Genomic DNA, 17220 nt, shown 5'->3' on the forward strand with positions numbered 1-17220 from the left:
CCTCGTTCGCAGAAGCTCTGTGAATGATTCCTGTATGACAGTCTGTAGTCAAGGGGATGGGGTTAAAATTGTCAGGGCAATTCATCTGCTGAAGCAGGCTGAATGCTTGCTTGTTTTACTAGCTGATGGATTAATTTCCAATGCAGTCTACTAGTCTCGTTATCCTGAGTGTGCTCTCTTAGTTGTCAGGCAGTCAAGATGTCCTTTGAGGGTCCCTTCCAAGCCAGGGCAACCTGTGAGTGGGGGGGGTCTCAGATGCAGCTGTCCCAGGAGTAAGATCTGCTCTGCAAAAAGAGTAATTGCTGAAGGAAATGGGAAGTGATGGTTGGGGTTGTTTGCAGAGTTAATTGATATTGATGGAGGAGAGTGATTTTTATAGGACCGTGGGCTGAAGGGCTTTTTTTTTCCATAGGAGAGAGCTCATTGAAATTTGGCAGTGCAGATTTCTCTGCACACACATCTGTGATGACTGGAAGGGGCTGCCTCTGTGAGGCAGAGGCGAGCTCAGCCGTCACACCAATTTAGTCCCTTCCCTCTCTTCTGAGAGCACGGTGGATGTGCCGCAGCTTTCCCTGAGATGAAGGCTCCCTGAGCAGGAGCTCACAGCTCGCTTCTGAGCAGAGCAAATAGGGAATTACTGTCTGGAGATAATTTGCTGAAATCTTTAGGAATTTGTTCCTTCAGTTGGAAGGATTTTAAACTAAATCTTTTCCCAGCCCCTGTCCTCTTGCATTCCACCTCACTGTGGTGGTAGCTCTGACCAGGGTTTTACCCTCAGCTATGCTGCTTTTAACTTCACTTTTTATTAACAAAGCTAATGTGAAAGCAAAGTGTTTCATGTTGCCAATTTAATTTCTTTAATTAAAAGTGAAAGTTATAAGCTGGTACAGCCGTGGGGTGAAGTTCTAATGTCATCAATGGGGAAAAATAGGTTTCAAATTGAAAGTGTTGGCACAGCAGTGGCTCTCAATAGTACAGCACCTGCAGTTGTGACTCTTCACTTTTATGTAATGAAAAAAGATGGATTGGAAGCATTAAGGCTCCCAGTGTATGCACTGGGAAGGGAGGGCAGGAGCTGCGAGTGCCTGCGCTGGGATCAGATGTTGCTGAATGCAGGAGGTTTATTGAAGAGGAGCGTGCCTGTGAGGCATTGGCTAACTCAAGTTTAACTCACACTTCAGAACTCTTACAAATCTTACAGAAAACTTTCTTAGTGGGACAAAATACAGCAGCAGTGCAGCTTTGGCAGCACAACTGACAGCAAAATCCTGAATAATAACACTGAAGTCTATTGGAAGGGCTCTTGGTCTGCTCTGCTGCACAGGCAGAGTAGCCTGCCTTTTTAGATGGAAGTGTTGCATACATTTAAGTGTTCTGAGAGGGAGAGGTGGCTTTACTACTTTTAAAATACTCTTGCTTTCAAATTGCAGACAAGATCCTCCTCCCCAAACTGTCCTGCAGCATATGTTTGATGTCTGTTTCTGTGGCATTCTTCCTTGACAGAAGCAAGGGGCAAAGCTCAGGTCTGGAACATGAGGGAGTTTGGTGACATGTAAATGAAACCTCCTCTTTTTAATGTGTTTTGAATGCACACATTTGCCATGTGCTGCTTTCCATGCTGTGGAAGTCTCATATTTCCATAGAGCCATCGTGGGCTCTGCAGCACTCAGAGAAATAAGATAGCAAGGTTTTAACACAAAGCACTTCCCTTCTTAACAACTAAAGTATCAGACTGTCTGGGCTAATAAAAGTGGCTTGTGTTTGGGAGCAGTGGTAACAAACCTGGTTTGCTGAAGAAGCTCTCAGTAGGAGACAGCATTTAATGTATTTAAAAGTATGTTATCTGGTGAGGATCAGCTCTCTAAAATGACTCTGGGAAGCTGCCTGCTTCCAAAGGTGTTTATTCATCAACATGAAAATACCTTAGGTCAGCCCAGCTTGCTTTATTGATAGATCTAGACATGAAGAACAGAGAGGGGAAGGGAAAGGGGAGAGGAAGATAAAACCAAAAATAGGAGGTGACTTAACTGAAAAAAAAAGACACACTGGCATTAAAAAAGCCTGGGAATGATTAGCCAGGAGCTTGAAGGTGGTTAAATGTAAAATATGAAGATACTTGGTGAGGGGAAATGGTGACATAGAGACAGCTGCAAAGGCTGAGCAGCAGCAAAACTGCTCCAGCACTTCAGAGGGAGGAAGAGACGCTCACGTGTGGAGTGGAGTGTAAAGAGAGGCAGTGACATTTTTAAAGCTTAGCAGGCACCCCTCTTCAGCTTGACATTTTCATTTGCTTCTGTTGGCTTTAATCTGTAGTGCATTGGCAGGGAGGGAACCTTTTATCATTTACATTAGATCATCAAGTGAAGAATTAACAAACCAGTCAGTGTTTGTGCTTTATCACAGTTTAGCCCCCACGTGCTGCTGGCTTTATTGCTGGAGCTTGCTGATTTGTAAGCTGAGAGGGTAGGTGGCAAGAAGGTGAAGTACTCTTAATCTCTTTAAAAGAAGAGTTAAAATTTATCTGAACACAAAAAGCACCAGGAAATGAGAGCTTAAAATTCCTTCTCATTTTTTAGTGCTACTTGTAGCAGGAGTGGCACATCCAGTGTCAAGTGGAAATTCTCCTGCTCTCCTTGAGAGAAGAGCTAGGCTGAGGTCTGTGCAAAGGCCACTTGCTGTAGATCCAAGGAATAACCACAGCTCCTTCTGTTAGTCTAAATGAATCATTCTCCCTTCAGTCTGGGCTTTTATATCCAGCATCCTCAGGTACTTTAAGTCCTCACACTGACAGAATGCTGATCTGTGCTATCAGGCAGGAGCTGAGCGCCTGTTTGCACCTCTGCACTCATTTGTGTGTTGGGAATGAGTTGGAGCTGTACACAGGTAAATCGTCTGCTTGTTTTGCCTGCCTTTGGGGTCAGATTATCTTGACCTCCAGGTCCACTCTTCCTTGGGCACTTTCTTCAGAAAAGAAAGAAAAAGGAAGAATCCAACCTCTAGCTGTGGGTGGGTGGGGGGGTTATTTACTTTTTACTGCTATTTGCAGCCCTTGCAGAGTCTTTGCTTCGCTGGGGGAGTCCAGGAGATGGCAAAGATACTTTGCCTCTGCTGCTTTGGTGTTCCTTGCAGCGTCTCCAAACACAGCACAGAGCTGGACTGTTTTCCAGGAGACTGTCACTTTCCTGTGGAAACCTGGTTCCAGTGTTAGAAGTCTCAGCTTGATTCTCCCAGGACACTTTGCAGTCTCCTCAAGCTGAAGTGCTTTCAACTCGTGCTTTCGTTTGGCGAACGGCTCGGCTTCATGCGGTGGGATAGCAACACTCTGTGTTCCTGTGCTGCTTTCACTGCCAGACTCAGAATGCAGGAGGAGCTCGCTCTACCCTTATAAATTTATCATCAAAACCCAAGAGAGGGCTGCATACAGTTTCCCATCCTGCTACTGGAGAAACTGAGGCACGCAGTAATTGAACTGTTAGCACACAGTGACAGAGCAAGGGCCTGATTCGGCTGGGTTCATAAATGGTTACCTAAATCCAGCTCCTAGGGGAGCAACTCATTGAATGGGCTCTGGGCTTTTGTTTCTATTTTAGCCTAATAGCGACAAATATCATCAAGTTCCTACCAATTGCTCTGCTGAATACAGTCCCAGCCCCCTGCAGATCCACACACTTCCTTAAAAGCCTTTTTGTTCTTGACACGCTTCCTGGCCCAGGGTATCTGCATTCTTGTCTGGCCACAGCAGTTAGAGGAAATCTCAGCCTAGGTTTAGGTGGAGTTGCCACAGCTGCAATGTGAGAGTCTGATTTGGTTGTTAGCTATCTAGAGACTTTAATTCCTCATTACTTTAGACACTCTCCTGTCAAACTGCCTTCTATGCTAGCAGGCACAACATCCCTAGTAGGTGGTGGTGGAAGATGTAGCTAATGTGCACAGTGGAAGGAGGAAGAGTCAAGTATGTAGACTGAGAGATTTGCAGAATGGGTTGGGCTGGAAGGGACAAGGAATAGAATCATAGAATCAGTAAGGTTGGAAAAGACCTCCTTAAAGATCCTCCAGTTCCAGCCCCCTGCCATGGGCAGGGACACCTCCCACCAGCCCAGGTTGCTCAAGGCCTCATCCAGCCCAGCCTTGAACACCTCCGGGGGGGGGCACCCACAGCTTCCCTGGGCAACCTGTGCCAGTGTCTCACTGTAAGTAATTTCTTTCTAATCTCCAGTGTAAATCTGCCCTCCCTAAGCTTCAGTCCATTCCTCCTTGCCCTATCACATCTTCTGAAAGTCTCCTTGTTGTTTAATTGGGCCATGCTTGGTCATCACTGGGTTTGGTGTGTGTGCTGTGTTAGCTGAAAAAATGATCCCACTTTGCAAACCAAACCAAAGCCAGGCAAAAGGGATGGAGGATTCAGTGTTGGTGGTGCCCTGTCTACCAAATTCCAGTCAAGACTCTGTCTGGGTGTCTCAAAAACACTGCATGGCCTCTTACTCTTAAAACCTCTCTCCCTTTGCTTTTCTTCATGAAGCTGTAACTTCTGAACAGATTATGTGATAAAAAAGCCATACAATGGGAAGCAGAGAAACACAGCTTGGAGAGGGCATAGGTGCTCTTCCTTTAGGACTTGTGTAAGTGCTCAAAGAAACACAACCTAAACCAAAGGGAGTTTCAGGTATCAGGAGCAACACATTTCCATGGGCGGCTCAAGCTTCACTGCAGCTCCTCACAAGGTTTTAGTTGAGCTCTTCTGAATGCTGACCAATCCTGCCTCTTAGAAGTGTAGTGCCTGTGTTAGCTACCTCTCAGGTTCTGAGCTCCATCCCTTGGAACATGCTTAGTGAGCATAAATAAGAATTTAATAGTTTTAACATATGGCTGTAAACCAGTCTGTAGCTGCAGAAATGTAGTGTTATGGGTTATTAGTGCAATTAAACAGTGTTTCTCAATGGGCTTTTAGGGCTTTTGTTCCTGGGTTTGGAGGGAAAGCCAAAAGCTGCCATTTGGCAATAGTTCTGCACTTTCCAAAATCACAACATTAATATTATTAGTAGTGCATGAATGAGCTTAAATTGTGTGTGCCTCTGTGCTGTGCTCCAAGTGAGCTCTCTGGATGGTAACATCTTCATTAGGAAGATTTATTGTTTGGGAGAGCAACTCTGCAACTGTGTTCTCCACGTTTTCTACTGACAGCTGAACAAAACCATGGTTGCAAATGGCCTGAAAATCAGTGACTGGCAGGAGTGTAAATGGCAAAGTTGAGCCAAGGGAAAGGGTGGCACTTCCTCATGCTCCTGTTTGTTGCTATTCAATAGCTGAAATCTAAACCTGTAGAGAAGCTTCAGCGTTGACCAACCCACGGCTGGTGGGGGGCGGAGGTTGATCATTTCGATCTAGGGTAGATCTTACTTACAGCTGAATATTCAGCAGTCTCTTGAGTGAGGCCTGTGGGTTTGCAGTTGCACTGCTAGGAATTTAAGCAGCCCATCTTTGGCACCTTGCACCCTGTGCCCCTTTCTTTGTTGTGTTAGAAGTTACTGGAACAGATGAGGGGTTCTTAAGCCATCTCTTAACCGTTTTCCCCCTTTCTTTTCAACATCTAGAGCCGCTCCAGGCAAGAAGACCCAGAGCAAGCCAGACTGAAACAGAAAGCAAAGGAGGTAAGCAGAGCTAGAGATCATTACACTTGACATTTCAAGGCTTGAACATATTAATTTTTTATGCCTTGCTACTTGTATATCGTTAATAAAAATCTGACTAAAAACTTTTTAGGATGTATTTGTTGCTTTGCCTTTGATCTTTGTGTTTGCAAACTAATACATTAATACATGTGGAGCCTAAGGAGGTTTTATGAGAGAATATTTCCATACATTACATTTTCATTTCCATTTTAGGTAGCTGTAGCTTTTGTTGGGTTGTTGATGACAGCAGCAGTGGATTTTGGTGCAAAATCTCTGCCTTTGTCTCTGTGTAAAATGGCACTCCCAGAAACGTGCTGCTTAACACCTTTGTTCTGCTGGCAGTCTTTAAAGCAGTGCCACTGCCAGGCCTTTCCTCCCCAGTGTGGTTCAGCAGACTGTTTTCTCAGCATGGGAAGTGACAGCAGCCTAAAAAGCCTGTCCAACAGTTTTCAGATGAAGTTTGGGGATGCTGTTCCACCTGTAACAATTTGGGAGCTACTCAGTACCTTAATTTGCTGTGAATGAGTGTAGCTGTCCTCTGCTGAAGGCATCTGGTGGCTTGGGAGGGGGTTGTAACTTAAATCAATTGGACTAAAACATCTATCAGCAGAAAGTCATTCCTGGCTTAAGAATTCAGCAGCATCATGTGCAGCCAACTGCTGCTGTGGTGGGTTGGTGTTTCTTAGCCAACTGCTTTGGATGTGTGCTTCAGCAAGCGATAATTGTGCACTAGAAGGTGATCTGCACAGAACAAATTCTGTTGTATGGAGCTGTGCTGCCTGTGGCAGGCTCTGCAGCTCCGTTAGCTGTGCAGGACAGTCCAAACCATCCCAGCACAGGGCTGGGCCTTGTTTGGCTGCTTGTTTTTCCCCATTATGTAGTGAGATTTGTTTAAATGAGTTCTTGTAAACATTAGGCCCTGCTGTGGTGTTTCCAGAGCTGGGATTGTCAAGTGAGTATTCAAATGGCAGTCCTCAGGTTACATGGCAGGAAGAGAGACAGGAATTTAATACTGCTTGAGTTCAGAATCTAGCAGCCAGGCTATGCAAAGGAGGAATCAGCTTGCTGAGAGTCACGGGCAGCAGGCAAAGCTTGCCTTGGAGCTGAGAGCTACAACTGCTCTGCTGCTGGAGGTGAAAGCAAGCTAGAAAGGAAAGCATCTCTGGCTGCCACAGGATTTGCATTCTGCTTTGGCCACTGCAAAGTTGAGGAAGCACAAGTAAACAAGAGGCTAGTGAAAACATGCTTTCTAGTCGGCAGGGTGAGAGTGCTTCTCTCTAGCTGCGGTGGAAGACTTGCACTCCAGCCAGGCCTCTTGCCTGTGGGGTCTCTGCAGGGGCCTTCCCCTCCTCTGGAAGCTCGGGCTGTCCATAGAAGCTGTCTCTTACCCGCTAGAGGGAGAGCTGTGCTGACATGGGAATGAAAGAAAGGGCAGGAAATGCCTTCTGAGGAACGGGAAGAGTGCTAGGAGCAAAGTAGCAGCAAATGTCCTGGTGGTCACCTAATTTGAAATGCTGCTGGCCAGCTGGGGTGTGGTTGTAAAGCAGTGGTGTTGCTGGACAGGATGAGAAGGTGCTGGAGTGAGTGCAGGGTGAAGGGGAGGCTTTCTAGTGAGTGCTGCACCCTCTTCTTCTGTGCACTAGCCCTGCCTTTTTCCCAGCCTGCTAATGAAGGTGTATAATGTGCTGGCTGCCTGCCTCCCTCTGAAGCTGAATTTCGTTCTACATGTTGGAAACCATAAGAAATTGGAACTTGTCTCTGGTGTTAGTAATTAGGGTTCTAAAGCTCTTTCTTCCACTAGTTTAGAGACTTGCACCTAAAATATTCAACCCTATCTCATAAAAATGTGTTCTTTTGCACTGGGGAGGGGGGAGTGGGGCTGCCAAGATTTGGATTTAACATTTGTTCTTATCTTTTTTCTGCCTTGGATAGTGAGTAAGTGCTACTGGCTCAGATTGACCTGGCACTCAACAAACTAACCAGTTCTGTAGTGTAAAAGGGCTGGTTATTGGATAGAGAGTCTTGGGCATGGAGCTGTTATTTGAGAGTAAAAGGTTGGAATCAAACCTTGCAGAAATGTCCAATCCTGACTGCCAGCTGGGCTGCTCTTAATGTGTACCTGACCCATCACTGAGAGAGAAATCTGGGTTCTGGCAGGCTGAGCATGAGCTGCTGAGCTTTGACAATAAGCTGCATTTGAAGCTGGTTTTCCATGAATGCTGTCCCTTGCATAGTGCCTGAAGTCCTCTGTTGCTCAGGTACACTTCTGGCCAGTAGGAAAGTGGCAGCTAGGAAGTGTTACAAAAAGCATGGAGAGGACCTGCAGAATGTTCAGCTTGTGTCCCTTGTTCAGTGATGTGGTTGGGTCTTCCTCTCACAAAGCAGCTGATAGTTCCACTGCTGTCTTCAGGAAAATGTCCCATTTAGACTTGAATTTGGGAAGGGGAAGATCACTCTCTGTTCTGTTCTGTAACTCCATTGATCAGCCAGACTTCAAACCGCTCTGCAGCTTGTTTAAACCAGACCTAAATCAATTTCAGTTGTGTTCACATACTTAGCAGAGCAGAGAGCAGGCTCACCTGCAGAGGGTCCTGTTGCAGAGCCATACCAGTCAGGTGTTAGTCACACACAGGCCAGCACTGTGTTCAGTCAGGGAATGATCTCAAAGAGAGGCAGAGAAGCTAAGACCCTAGACATCCTTTCTGTCCTGGATATCTTTCTATATATTCAGTGTCAGTTGGCTAAAAACCTTCTTTAATTTACAAGTCAAGTAGCTGATTTGATCCTGAAAGATTAACTTGGTTAAAATCTGTGTGTCATCACCAACCAAGAGTATTGCATAATAATGCAAGCTTAACCCAGACACCATAAATGTCTGGGCATGTGTCCAGGGCCTAGATCAGTTTAGATAACACTCAGCTGAGTCTATTCTCAGATGCCCTTGTTAACCACACTGGTGAAATCTCAGACCTCTTGATGCTCAGAAGCCTTCCCAAGCTGAAGGGGAGACAGAAGCCAACCTTTGGCTTACCTCTGTCAGCACAGACAGCCCATCCTGCCAGGGCTGGCTCAAGGCCTGTAACAGTGCTTTGTGTTTCAGCAGGTTGCTGTTGTGACTGTGGCACTTTGGGAGTACCAGTGCTTGCATCAGCAGAGCAGGGGCAGGTTTTCCCCATGCTCCCAGGAGGAGCTGTAGCCACTGCAGCACTGTGGTAGCCACTCTGCTTGGGGAATTTCATCCCCCACCTCTGCAGTGTCTTCTGTGGCATTTCAGAGTTGGATGCCCAGAAGTGACTCCTAGAAGATAGAGTTCTGAGAAGTCAGAGGATTTGGTAGGAGCTGTAGGATTGAGGCTTGGGGAGAGCAGATTTACCCTGGAGATTAGGAAGTGATTCTTGACAGTAAGGGTGGGGAGACACTGGCACAGGTTGCCCAGGGAGGCTGTGGATGTCCTCTCCCTGGAGGTGTTCAAGTTCAGGTTGGATGGGACTTTGAGCAGCCTGGGCTGGTGGGAGCTGCCCATGGCAGGGGGTTGGAACTGGATGATCTTTGAGGTCCCTTCCAACTCAAACCATTCTATGAATCCCTCCCTTAAAGCTAATAGTGAAATATGGCCACCACATGATGTGTCTCCTAGGTGGCTTCAGCGGCTCTTAGACATTTTAAATGCCACAGAAAAGGTGTCTGGGCTCAGAATTACTGAAACTCTGGCACCATGTATTTAACAATTAGATTAGGAAGACTTCCCTCTAAATAGTGACACCACATTAATATATACTTTTCAGCTTAGGAGGTGTGGTGTCTTTTACAATGGTGAAATAGGGGAGCTGCAGTAAGCTCTTGTTTTCAGAAGGCACTCATGGCAATGGAGAGCAAATGGGAAGCATTTTGGTTTGCTTGCTAAGTTCATTTGGTCATCATCTTAGCACACTCAGAGTCCTGAAGGATTGTTCTGGTGCTGCAGCATCTCTCCTGATGAGAAGTGTGAAGGAGGTTTCTGTTTTATCATACCTGACACAAAAGTATTGATTCCAAAGCAACAACCTCTCCTGAAGAGGCTTCTTATAAACCATTCCACCGAGAAATGGAACACTTGGACAGAAATGAGGTTAAATTCAATTTCCACTTAGCTCTCTAACCCATCTGAGGGTCAGCAGGTGGGCAGAAGGAAGAGCTAGGAATATGATAGCTGCAGTGCAATGCCCAAGCAGTCATCATCCCTCAGAACTGAGCTGCTTCATAAGTGGTTGTCAGCATCAGGCTACCAATGCCAGGGCTGTGATGCAGCATTTCTGTCAATGCATCTGGAAGTGAGAGAAGAGTCACTTTAGCTACACTCTCCCTTTGTCTGTGGGCTGCTGTTTGAACCCAGAAAAAGGCTTCAGAAAGGCTTGCCTGGTACTGCTAACCCATGCAGCACTGCCATGGCTTTGGAGTACAAGGTCTTTCTGAAGCTGTTGCAGTGATTTCAGATGTTGAACCTGCAGCTCAGAGAGAAGCTCTCCTGTCTGCTTCCACTCAGAACACTTTCATGGAAATCTGGCTGGGTTCTGTTAGCTGTTTGGTTTTCCCCTTTGGAGTAGATGCTGCTCTAGATAAAGGGAGACATCATGGCAGCAGGTAAAACTTCTGGTGACTGGAGTGGCTTGTGAGCTCCTGGGCGGGCCAGGAGAGGAATGGAGTTTTATCTGCACATGCAAACACTGCTGGTGAAGGAACAAAAGCTCTGTAACCAGCAGTTAATGTATTGCATCTGCATCTCAGGGTGTAGATCCTCAGAATTTCCTCTTGCTTCAAATGTACAGACAGTGCCTTCTGCCAGCAAGTTGCCTTCCTTTCCAAGGGTGAGGTGTCACCCTGCCCTGTAATCGTGGGAATTGTGCTCCTGCTGTTCAGCAGAACCTTTTGGACATTTCTCTGTTGCACAGAAGACGCTGACACTTCCAACCTGTTTCCCTGTGCATTGGGCAGAAGTGATGCCAGCTGAGGGGCTGAAGCTGCAGAGTGGTGTTACCCTGGCAGAAAACTGGGGAATTGACAGACAAATGCCAGGAGATCAAAGGAATGGCCATAATACTTTCCAGCTGAGGCACACTGCCCCAGTCCTGCTTAGGTAAAATGTGTATTAGTTACAGCTGAGGCAGGGGGGAGATGTTTTTTGGTCCTTTGTCTAACCCAAGCTTGACCCAGGATTACTTCATTAGTCCAGCTGAAATCTGAATGAAATCCAGTCCTGCCCAACATCAGTTGGAAAGTGATGCACGGCTTGCGTGTGCAGGCACTGCCTAGCTGCTGCTCTTGGGTCTGGTGCTGTCAGCATTCCAGGAGCAGATGCTGCTCTGCTGCCAGAGGAGCTGCACACACCACCTTTCTCGAGATGCAGTTCTTGCACTCGCTGCATCTTCATAACTGAAAATAAAGCAAACCTCTCATCTGCTGTTCCTTTAGACTTGCTGTCTAGAAACCACACTCTTAGAACTTTGCTCCCTTATGGGAGTTGCATACAAATTTGAATGCAGTCTGTGAGAAGGATCAGTGGGATCACAGAATTAGCGTTGGAAGGGACCTCTGGAGATCATCCAGTCCAACCTCCCTGCCAGAGCAGCATTACCCAGGGCAGCTCACACAGGAACACATCCAGATGGGTCTTGAAAGTCTCCTGGGGAGGAGACTCCACAACCTCTCTGGGCAGCCTGCTCCAGGACCCCAGCACCCTCACAGTAAAGAAGTTTTTCCCTGTACTGAGGTGGTGGAACTTCGTGGGTTCCAGTTTGTGTCCACTGCCACTTGTCCTGTCCCAGGACACCACTGGAAAGAGCCTGGCCCCTGCTTCTTGAAGCAAAGGTGGGGAGGAAGGAAGGAAAGAAAAGAGCAAGTAAAAAATAATGGAAGCAAAAAGAAGAGGAGGAAGGAAAAATAGGAAGTGAAAAAGGAAAAGTAGTAAAAGAAGGACGGAAGGAAAAAAAGGGAAAAGGGGGGAAGGAAGAAGGAAAAGTGAAAGGAAAAAGGGAGGGGGAAGGAAGAAGAAAGGGGGGGGAAAGAAAAAAAGGAAAATAGAAGAAAACATCAATAGAAGGAAAAAAGCGAAAGGAAGGTCTCTTCACCTGCAGCAAGCCCTGAATGTGACACAATCCCTGGGTGTGTTATCTGAGCACTGCAGCAGCTTTCCCTGCCCTGCTGGGGCCCGGCAGCAGCGCAGCCTGCAGCCCCGTGGCGGGCTCGGTGCGCAGAGGGCAGCGCAGGAGCCTGCCTGCTCGGCGCTCCTTTGGCTGTTTCGCTGCCGCAGCGCAGCCCGCTCGGCCACAGAGCGGCTCGCAAGGAGAGGTCAAGGTGTACTTAGGCTCCGGCCTGCGGGGCAGCTTTCCCCCCGCGCCGCCCGCACGCCGCGGCCGGCGCAGCTGCCGGGCGTTCGCTCGCTGCGGCGCTGAGCTAACATGTTTGCGAGCCCCGCTCGGCAGCCTGGGAGCGCCGCGGGCAGCGCACAGCTGCCAGCTTTCATCTGCCCCCAACTGCTGCGGGCGCTCCGCCTCACATGACACCGCCGCGGGCAGCGGGGCGCACCTACTAAATCTTCTGTTCCTCTGCCCACGCGGTCTGGGCGCCGCACATTGCACCGGCAGCGGGCAGCTGGCCGCCGGCCATCAGCTGCACGCCTCCCGCTGACACAGCTCCGGCCTCTCCTTTGTGCCCGGCCCGCAGACAAAGATCTGCCCTTGGTCCCTGCGCCTCGCCCCGGGGATCTGGTGTCCCCTCGCAATGGCAGAACCCCCTTTATTTGCTAACCATCTCTTCTCCTAAATGCGAGCCGGGGGGGTAGGTAGGCAGTGTCATGGAGCAGACGTGAAAGGAGTGGTAGCATCTATTTCCTGGTCTTAGTTTACTCTTGTCGTGAAGTAGTATCTTTGAGTCAGCCTCTGAGCCTCCCAGGAGTTACATCACCTTAGCTGAGTAATGAGGTGGTGCTCAGCAGCCCCTGAAAGAGTGGGTGCCCTTTAGTACTGAAGGGTGGTTTTAAAGTGAATACACTGCATTGTTGGCAGTCACAAGGTGAACAGGATCCTTGCTTGCTCTCGTGTATGTTTACTACAGGTAGATGTGATTAGCTCCAACATGTAAACACTTGGAAGCTGTTGCTCTAGTTTGAATGCTGTTAGGCAGCTGAGTAATGATTCCTAAGATACTTGCTTTCATCTAGCCTTACAGATTGGTGCTGAATTGGTGCCTGGCTTCCAGTTTGTCATGGAAATGATCAGGCAGATGTGGATGGGGTTGCCTGGAAGGGGATGCAGTGTGTTTGTGTACACGGAGGTGTTGCAGCTTCCTTAAAGGTGCTATCGCCAGATCTGCAGGACTGGAGTCAACTGAGACCCAGTGTGATGCAACTGCAGCTCAGGGGTTTGTTGACTCTGCACAGCCATGGGAAAAGCTAAACAAGCAATCTGGAGTATGGAGCAGGCTCCCTTCATGTCTGTGTCCCTTCCCCCTGCAGCTAGGCCAGCTATTGACAGTCAGAACAGATGTTTATATTCCTGAGACAGAAACAACACCGTGGCCGTTTCTGAGCCTTTCTGTTCACCTTGTTTTCTGACATCCCATCAGGCTTCGGACCCTGTGTGGCCAGATCCACATGCTAGGTGCATGGAAATATATAACTATTCTCACTTGCCCCCTGAAAAAGTGAGAATAGTTAACAAAACCCTCTCTTGTGAGCCATGCTTGTATCTTGCAGGGCTGCCAGGTAAGTTCAGGAAGTTTTAGGAAGGTCTCAAGTACCTTATTGCCTCATTTCATTTGCCACTGTTGAATTAAGCAAAACACTTCCAGCTTCCTCTCTTGAGGAAGAGTAAATTCAGTATTGAACAGTGTTGTTGTCTGTTTCCATAATGGTCTGGCTGCAGCAGTTGCTTGGGTTTCTTTCTTAAGCAGCATGTTCAGGGAATCCAGTGCTTCCTAGGATGGGGCAGAAAAGATGCTTTTTTCCCCTCCAAGAGGAGAGGTTGCATCTGTTAATTGTTTTGCCTTGTTAATGATCTAGGTGACCACAAGATAGAGTGGTACAGACCTCCAGCTTGCATGGGAAGCATCTAGAGAACACATAGCCAGCCTAGCTAACCCTATAAACTTCTCTAATTTATAGTCAGGCACTCAGCAGCCAGGAGTGCTGAGAACTCTGTGGCAGAAAGGAGAACCACCCCTTTGCTGCTTAGGACACTTCTGCTCCTGCCCCTGCTTAAATGTGTGCTCCTCCTGCTTCAAGTGCTGGAAGTGCTTCTCTGTCACACGACTGCAATCAACTGACAGCAGCAGCAGCCTGCAAATCACAGAGAGTTTGTCCCTCTGGTGTTAGGTAGGCTCTGATATCAGAGATTTGATATCTGATGCGAGATACAAACTTACCTCAGAGATGTGATATCTGATACTAGGTATAATCTGATATCAGAGTTTTGATACCTGATGCTGGATGGAATCTGATGTCAGAGACTTAATACCTGCTATTAGATCTACTCTGATATCAGAGAGAGGATATCTGCTGTTGGATACAATCTCAGAACATCTCCTGCGTGCAGCTATGATTTATTGTTATCAGCTGCATTTTTGCCAGGACACAGAGGATTGCTGCGATGTTACCTCTGGAATACTCCTTGTTCCTGTGTGCTGTTTATTTGCAAACCAGCTCTAAGTGTTGTGAGTTGGCATTAATTATTAATTGGCATTAATTCCTGGGCTTGCCTGTTTAAAACAAGTCCCATATCCCTCGCTTTGGGTTTGTTGTGTAAGGTGCAGAGAAGAATGTGGAGCTTTGGGCTGCCTGGCTCTGCTCTCTCTTTGCAGGAGTTTCCCATTTAATTCCAGCTGTCTTTGCCAATGAGTGGTGTGCTGGATCTGTAATCTGTTTTGCAGAGCAGAGTGCTGTGGTGAGTTGGTTACTAGGACAATAAGCGTTTGTGACAGGCTGTTTGCTGAGCACTTCCTCTGTGCATATGGCAGATCAGAGTTCAGTTGTGAGCAGATTACCCATTGTGCCTTGATGTTAAAAGAGGAGCCTTACCAGCCTCTGCTGAAAGCTGTTCTGCACTGGCCTAGGAGTGGTGATACTGTGTAGGATCTGAGAGAAGTTAGGGGAAGTTCACATCTGCTAAGGGCAAAGAATGAGCACAGCAAATAGCATGAAGTGGTTTAGCTTTCTGCTCATGATCTCTGATAGTATTTAGTGTGAATTTTTCCACTGAATTTAACTGCACTTACTCAGTTCTGTAGTAGAACATCATTAAATATTCCTGCCCCCTAATAGCCTTCAAAGGCATGCAGAACCATTAGTACTTAGGGGCTGGTGTTCTAATCCCATCTTTTCAACACCGGGCTGGTCAGAAAGGTGAGAGGCTTTTAGGCATCAGCATTTTGAACATCAAATTTAGAGTGTAAGGCAGGGTTACCTAATTAGAGGAGGAAAATCAGAAAGCCTTGTTTTCAAGATGAGGAAGAGCAACCTGTAATGAGGGGATAATCTGTGGTGTTCCTCACTTATTATAATGTGCTAAGGAAGAGGGAGCAAAGAACAGAGTGGCATTTTCCTGTGAAGAATTCTGTTCTGCTGGTGGTGACACACATTTTAGACTTCTAATGCATGGGAGGATGGTTAAGATCTTCAAATCACAGCTTCAGTCTGCAGTACTTTGAAAAGGAATTAGACCCCCACGTGTTGTTTGGGAGATGGGGAATGTATTTTCAGGAAGAGCAGGCTGAGAGGTGAAAGATTAGAAAGCTCCTGTGTTTGAAAAGCTGAATGCAAGGACACTTCATTTCCTTTCTAAAGCAGATCCACTTCTTGGATCGCTCCCTTCTATTCTTTATCCTGCCACGTAAGTCAGAAATTACTCCATGGTGGGATGGTAGGCATCTCTCTGATGCCATATAAACACTGCAGCTCTTCCACTTCTTTAACCTATTGATTAAAAAATGAATTAAAATAAATAAATAAAGCAAAAACCATTTTGATTGGAATTAACGAAGGGATTCTTGAAGTCTGAGCTCAGTGTAAGCACAGCTCTTTAAAGCAGAGAAACAAGAGGGGAAGCAAACAGTGTCCCTTAAGCAGATGCTGGTGCACGTAGGAGAGCTGCTCTTTGATTCTGGAGAGGTGGTGTGACTTGCAGCTGGAAACCTTGGCTTCTGGTGTCCTTATTTATATCTGCAGTAAATGAGGAACAAGCAGAAAACATGAAAAGCCAGAGAAGGCTTTCCTGCCCCTTCTCTTGCTTCTATTTTATTTACATGAAAAATACCCATTTCTTTTTCATTTTTATGCTGGTGTGTGCTGTGCCTTTTGTTGACCATATCTGCACGCCAGGTCTGCCTGCTTGTTTCCATTGGCTTGTCATGTTCACTAATTAGGGAACTGCTGCATGATTCACCTTGTTAATTAGAGGGACTTGCACACAAAGGCCCTTCGGGCAGTGCGAAAGAAGAGCCTAGCACTAGTGCCCTGAGAAAGCTCCAGCCTGTGAAGTAATTCTTCTCATCTACCTTCTATTTTTTATTTGAAATGAATAAATCATTGAGATTTTCCTTGTGGAGTGAGAATGCAAGAATCCTCATCTTTGAGAGATGTAAATTACATGTGATCAATAGAAGGGGATGACTACTGCATTGTACTTACAAGATTCCCTCATTTACTGCTTGTCAGGCTACGAGAAATTGCTTGAAATATTTCGTCCCCACACTCTGGGAAGCTGTTCCCTTGATCTGCAGCGGCAGTGAGCAGCAGCAGCTTTGCTGTGGCTAAGTCTGAAACAGAAAAGATGCAGATTGTTTCAGTTCTGAGCTTGGTTTGCATCCCCAGCGGAGCTTCCGTTTTGCAAGTGAGCCCCCACAAGTTTTGAGGAGGAGAAGGTGGGTGCCTGGCTGGTTTTGTTCCTGATGCTGCTCTGCCTGAAGTCTCCCTTTGGAGAGGAGCAGCTCACTGGCTGTGTTGTGTGTTCTGGAGCTGAGTGGAGTTCCAGAATAAATTAAACTTCTTTTTCTCCTGCCACTTAGGCTCGATCAAACCAGAACCCAGCCTGCAAAAGAGGACACTGTGTTCAGAGTGCACAGCCAGCCTCCACACCACCCATTTCCCATCTGCTTGTGTGTGACACCTCAGGAATTAACTTCAGTGCTATTCTCTCTATTTGATTAAAAGGACTTACTACAGCCAAATGGTGTTTAGAGGATGGCTGCATTTGCCTCCTTTGCTCCAATGGAGCTGCCAGTTTCCAGATGCAGGATTCCCCAGGGTCTGGTATCAAAACCTGGACATTTCCTTGTGGAATACCAGAATTTCTGAGGACTGTTTGAAGTACACTTACAGTTTGTGCTGGTCTGCAGTCTGGGGGAGTGCCACACAGGCAGGTGATCTCCAGAGGTCCCTTCCAACCTTCTGTGATGCTGTGAAATCTCCAGAGGATAGTAATCCCCCACTTAGATTAGCAAGGGCCAGTCTTTCTCACCAGTGCCCCAAGCTGGGGAATACTCCTCTGCTGCTTGCTCCTGAGTCCAGCAGCCTGTCAGTAAG

General features: G+C 47.0%; 1 protein-coding gene across 3 annotated transcripts in view; it reads left to right on the forward strand.

Moving 5' to 3' along the window:
• LOC137452865 (transcription initiation factor TFIID subunit 4-like) overlaps positions 1 to 17220 on the forward strand; it is a 124089-nt gene that overhangs the window by 57818 nt on the left and 49051 nt on the right. For all 3 annotated transcript variants that reach the window (XM_068161675.1, XM_068161676.1, XM_068161677.1), the window contains exon 13: positions 5592 to 5648. In XM_068161675.1, coding sequence (XP_068017776.1) covers positions 5592 to 5648 — 57 coding nt within the window. The remainder of the gene's footprint in view (positions 1 to 5591; positions 5649 to 17220) is intronic.

This window comes from Melanerpes formicivorus, unplaced genomic scaffold (assembly GCF_026170545.1).
Source record: "Melanerpes formicivorus ecotype bairdi unplaced genomic scaffold, bMelFor1.0.p_v2 SCAF_59, whole genome shotgun sequence".
In the NCBI taxonomy this organism is placed as follows: Eukaryota; Metazoa; Chordata; class Aves; order Piciformes; family Picidae; genus Melanerpes; species Melanerpes formicivorus.